This window comes from Phocoena phocoena, chromosome 2, assembly GCF_963924675.1.
Source record: "Phocoena phocoena chromosome 2, mPhoPho1.1, whole genome shotgun sequence".
Lineage (NCBI taxonomy): Eukaryota > Metazoa > Chordata > Mammalia > Artiodactyla > Phocoenidae > Phocoena > Phocoena phocoena.
In genome coordinates, this window is record NC_089220.1 from 165,397,355 (window position 1) to 165,403,260 (window position 5,906).

At 47.0% G+C, this 5,906-nt stretch overlaps 1 protein-coding gene across 1 annotated transcript; it reads left to right on the forward strand.

Moving 5' to 3' along the window:
• The first annotated feature begins 2,671 nt into the window (after positions 1–2,671).
• On the forward strand, positions 2,672–3,053 carry LOC136119289 (cytochrome c oxidase subunit 6C-like). The gene has a single exon (XM_065872740.1). The coding sequence runs from the start codon at positions 2,689–2,691 to the stop codon at positions 2,929–2,931; it is 243 nt and encodes an 80-aa protein (XP_065728812.1). The 5' UTR covers positions 2,672–2,688; the 3' UTR covers positions 2,932–3,053.
• Positions 3,054–5,906: the final 2,853 nt, after the last annotated feature.

A 5,906-nucleotide genomic window follows, 5' to 3' on the forward strand; every position in this document is an offset into this window, starting at 1 on the left:
AATTCAAAAAAAATGTGACCCATAGGCACTCATGCCTTTAAAAGGTATAGACCTCAGTCTGAAGGCTGGTTGATGACTCTGGAGGGCTTCTTCCTGTATGTTGGAGCTCACCATTGCTCTGAGGGGTTTAAGAAAGCCTGTCCTTAGGAATAGCCCAAGGATGTTTCTCAAGGGTTATCATGACTTGATTCTGCCCTGGCATAGGCCGTAAACAGCATTATCCATCCCCCATGACGCAAGGACAATCTGAACACATTATATCACCAGTGACCTTGAGTTTCCCAGGTCTGTCAACCCACCGACATTGTAAGGTGCCCCGTGAGACATCACTGGAGCCTCAGGACTCCAGGAAAAGGCCATTTTCTCAATACACCAGCAAGAGAGGAATTCATCAAAGAACCGGTATTCTGCAGGCTTGCCGTCCATATCGGTCCAATTTCCTGTCCTCATACTTGCTGACCTTTCTCCCATATTAAAACTCACTATAGAGGGGCCCCCAAGTCTAGTTCTGGGGAACAGGGATGGGAGACAAAGAGACTTCTGCTCATTTCATCTGAACTGGGGGCATCCTGCAAGGCTGCCTCCCTGCCTGGGTCAGGGAGGGACGTTTGTCTCAATGAAGTTCCCCAAGCCTGGGTCCTGGAGTCTCCCCTGAGAGTCATGAACAAAAGAGTAATTCCTGTTGCATTTAGATGCTGATTATGGGGGAGGGGTGGTAAGATGAGGGTGGAGCGTGATATTCTTAGTAATCCGAGTATTTGACTGATTGGTAACTGTTTAGAGCTTGTTTCTTTCTAGCGCGTACCCCTTGAAATCATTTTCTTTGTAAATGTTAAAAGCCAGATGAAAAAAACAAAACTAACCTTGATTACCCTTCTTTGTACTTCAATCAGCAACGTGTCATCCTGTGAATAAACTGTAATTCCTTCACTAGTGCCTGTGAGAACATTTAGGCCACCTTAAAAACAAACAAAAAAAAAAACCTTGGTAGGCGTCTCAAGAACAATTAGCAGTTAAAAGCATCTATATTCTACACATTACTCCATAAGCACTGTTGCTAGATTGATTTCAGCCTCGGGCACTGCTTCGCTCGGGATCACCACCTTCACCGATTGCCAGCTCTTGGAGTCGCTGGGGGCATCTCAAGTGTTGAGGAAGCTCTTGGTGTTCGTGAGTCTCCTAGTGCATCGTTAACTTGAGAACTGGACTTGATGCCTATTCCTGGCGTGTTTCTGGGGGTCACCAGCACTCCTCTCCAATCTCCATTGCCGGGGACTAATGATAAGAAACCAACTGCCGGGGCGAGTGCTGGCGGAGAGCCTGGGACACCTGTGCTCTCCCTGGACGCCGGCCACAGCCTTCAATGAGCTTTGCCTACAGATAACATCCTATTATCAGGACTGACTGTTCCCAGAGTAACAGACTCCAAACACCATAAAATGCCACAGAGAGAAGAGAATGAAAAGGCGCTGGGTCCAACCCCTGTGCATTTTACCGTTAAACAGACTGAATCCCAGAGAGACTGAAGTAGCTCATGCCGATAGCGACACCCGAGGTTCCTGAGTCCTCACGCCAGCCTCTTCCCTAGGCGGTCTTCACCGGTGGAGATTGGGTGAGGTGGCTTCTCTATGATGTTAAATTTGTACAACCGTTCAGGTACAATCCTGATTTCAGGCAGAGGAATGGACTTGAGGACTTTTCAAGGCCACAGTCAGGACCAGGAGTCTCTGAGAGCTGCAAAAACTGTGTTCCGCCTTCAGCAGCGTTCCACGTTAAGTGGGTGGCCATCCTGCATCGCCTCAGACCCACCCATCTCCCCGGCGCCCGACTGGGGCCGAGACCTGCAGCAGAACCAAGGCTGTACGAGGTGGGAGAGGGCCCACACTAGCCAGGAGACACTCACCTGCAGACCCCAAGAGGCAGCCGATGCTGAAATTTCACATCTAGGTGCCTCTCTGGCCTCATCCTTGTCCCTATGGGTACCCCAAACGATGTAAGAAGAGGGGGACGAAAATGGCAAGGGGCAGGGTGACCTTCACAGGGGGTAGGCACTGAGGAGAGTCACCAAGATGAGGTGCAATGGAGCAGAAACATCCTCGGCGGGAGTGGAGCCTACCTCACCTGGGCCTGGGGTCTGAGCCAGGAGTGGAAGGATGAGCCCCTTTGAGAGGCCCTGGGGTGACCATTTCCACTGAGCCTAAGACGTGTGTCATCCCCAGATCCTAGGCTAAAGCGAGGTTCCAGGATGGGAATGACTGCAGGGGCAGAGCCGCTCCCTGGGGTCTCCTTCCCGGGCCAGAGACCCTCGGGCAATCCACAAGCAGGTGGGATGGGCAAGGGCAGCCTGCGGGGCCCCTGTCACCATGACGCGTGGTGACATGGTGACCAAACCACCTCCAAAATGACTTCAGTGGATTCAGTGAAACCTAGACCATGGTTCAGTCTCAGTTCAGCGATGCTTCCAGAATGTCTGCACCAAAAGTCACATTGTTTTGCCATAGACAGGAAGCCACCAGGAACCCAGGGACCCCCTCAGTGGTCTGCACTTAACAAAAGTGGCTCCGACCTAAAACCAAATACATGATAGCTTATGACGCCGAATAACCAATTGTAGAAGATGGAGCAGTAAAAATAGTAAAAGAAAAAAACCCAGCAGATTTCTCCAAGGACGTCGTTGTTGAGCTGTCAATGAGAAGAACTACCATGGCTTCCAGTTCTTTGACAAAACCTCAGATGCGTGGCCTTCTGGCCAAGCGTCTGCGATTTCATATTGTTGGAGCATTCGTTGTCTCCTTGGGAGTTGCCGCTTTCTATAAGTTTGCTGTGGCTGAACCAAGAAAGAAGACATATGCAGATTTCTACAGAAATTATGATTCCGTAAAAGATTTTGAGGAGATGAGGAAGGCTGGTATCTTTCAGAGCGCAAAGTGATTTTGGAATATAAAGAATTTCTTTGGGTTGAGCTCTATGGAAGTTTGTCACTTACCTGTGTTCCTGAACTATGAACTACTAATATCTGGACTAAGGAATAGTTTCTCATGATAAATAAACGATTAACAACAACAACAACAAAAACAGCAGTAAATAGTAAATGCAAACAAAAAAATTCTAGCAACCCTTTAAGCATTTTTTTCACTTACCGTGATTTGTTTCTGAAAAATGTAGGAGTGTTTGGTTGAGATTCATAATGTTTATGAGTCCTGTGAATTTCATGTATTTTTTAAGAAAATTGTTTCCCAAGTGCGGCATGTTTTTCCTAATTCTGCTTGCTTAACAGTGTTTTCCATGAATTTAAAATTTCCTCTCTGGTTCTAAGTAAATCTCTGAAAGAATATTGATCAAAATGAAACTTTTGAATCGCTAGTATTCTTTTTTTTTTTTTCCGATACGCGGGCCTCACTGTTGTGGCCTCTCCCGTTGCGGAGCACAGGCTCTGGACGCGCAGGCTCAGCGGCCATGGCTCACAGGCCCAGCCGCTCCGCGGCACGTGGGATCCTCGCAGACCGGGGCACGAACCCGCGTCCCCTGCATCGGCAGGCAGACTCCCAACCACTGCGCCACCAGGGAAGCCCTGAATCACTAGTATTCGTAATTGTTAATGTTGGTGCACTTCAGAGTGATCTGTATTTAAATGTACTTTCCAGTAATTTTGTCCACTTTGTCAGTTGTTTTGCCTTTTAAACTGATGTAAGTTGGTTTTCAATCAGTAATTCCTGCCTTCCTGTTATAAGCCAGAGCCAGCTACTTGTGTATTCTGCCATGTGCTCGTGAGATGCGTGGAGGTGCCTGTGGGACAGGACGTTTGGGGCTGACCAGATGCCGTGAATGGAGATGATGCTCTAACCCGTGCTTCCGTATCTGCTTGCGTCATCCATATGCACATATGCATTTGCATTATAGAGTAGAGGAAGGCCTCTTGGATGGGGTTTGAACCATCCAAGGAAGGATCCCTTTTCGTGAAAATCTCCATAAGACTCTGGACAAGAATCAGCGGCCAAAAGCAGACTGAGGTCTTCTGGAGATACTTTAGGAGAATAGTAGAAATTAGGGGAGGGGTCAGGAGATAGTCCAGCACAGTGTTGGGGGCTGCCCTTCCACCAGCCTCTTCCGGTGTCCTAGCACTGTCTCGTGGTCAGCACTGGTGTCCTCACAGCAGCCACCACTGAGGCATCATCGCGCCCCCGGAACCTGCACCGGCAGGAGCTGCATAGCAGAGGCCGGAGCAGGCCGGCAGCCAGCTTGGTGACTGCAGCAAAGAGGATGGTTGGTGGCTGCCTTCAAGGTCCCCTTTGGAGACTCCCCAGAACAACTGGGAGACATAAGGATAGCTACGTCCCTTTTAAGGTATATTTAGGGAACCTCAAATTATTGTAATTTGGGCATTAAAAGTTAACGAGACTCAATATTGTAGCCACAGGCTACTGAAGCCTGGATGTAGCCCTTGTACCTGTGATGACTATAATGCTAAACTAAAGAGAATATTATCTAGACGAAACACTTCTTACCTCTTTATTCTAATTTCAGTGGTAAAAAAAAAATGACATTAGCAAATTAGCAACTTCACTGAGACAGTACTTCTCACCTCTGAGATTGGCAAAGTCCAAAAATGCAGTAACATACTCTGTCGGTGAGACTGTGGAGAGACAGTTGGGGAATACAAAACAGCACAACCCCATACGGGGCAATTTGGTGATATCTACCAGAAAACGTACGTTTATCCTTTGACCCAGCAATTTGACTTCTAGGAATTGACCCTAAGGCTGTATTGGCAAAAATAAGAAAAAGAGAATGTACAAGGATTTTCACTGCAGCGCCTTTGTAAAAGCAAAAGACTGGAAACAATCTAAATGCACATCAGTCAGGTGATGGTTGAATAAGCTATGATGCAGCCACACGACGAGTACTGTCCAATTAAAAACAGGAATGAAGACTGTCTCCACTGCCAGCATGAAATGACCTCCAGGCTATATAACAGTGGAGAGGACTGTGTGTACTACGCTACTTTCATCTACCAAAGATGGCAACTTCTCCAAATAAACTTTCCTTTGTAGATTGGTGTCAGAAACCATGAAAATGTTTTCCATAATTAGGAAACAAAATTAAATTTTAAAAATCAGTCCCCAAATAAGAATAAAGTGAAACAATGAACCTAACTCTCTATCATGTTAGTGGCATTGCCATAGGGAGAGGAACAATTGTAAGTAATTTTAAAACATGGTAATCTGACTGTCTCTCCATAATGGGCTATTACCTAGGACAGAAAGAACTGCCAAGGAAAAAATTAAGCTATTTTCACATCATAGTGTTGTCAGATGGGCAATTATGTTAGTGTCATTGGGAACTGGGATTTTCGGTGTGGAAGAAAGGAGAAACCAATGGATGATAGATAAGGTGACATAAAAAGCCTATAGTTTTCGATTTGAGTTGGAAATTCAAGTATGTAATCATATAAAACTCATTTTATCTTAAAAAAATAATAATTTCCTAACCCTGTCCATGAAGAGGCCTAAAAACAAGGAGCATTCCAATGATAGGAGGCAAGCAAGGCCCCAGCGTCCCTGGTCAGTTATGTATCCTGGATCAAACATCCCAGATCGATCTTCCAGTGAAGATCTTGCCAGTGAAACTACTGCCGCAGCAGAAATGGCAGAGCCAGCCCGGCAGAGGCAAGAAGGCTGTTTTCATCAGCACCAGATTTGCCCCCGTCTCAGTGATCATCCCGGCTGGGCCCCATCACTGTGATCCCAGCCAGATGCTGGATTCCTGGGCCACTTGAAAGATAAGACCCTAACACAGGAAGCAGCAACAGGGAGTTGGGGACATCAAAACCAGTCAGCTCGTAAAAAGTCCCAGAGGGGCCCTGACAGAACACAGCTGCTGGCCCACGGCCGGTGTGGGGACATCAG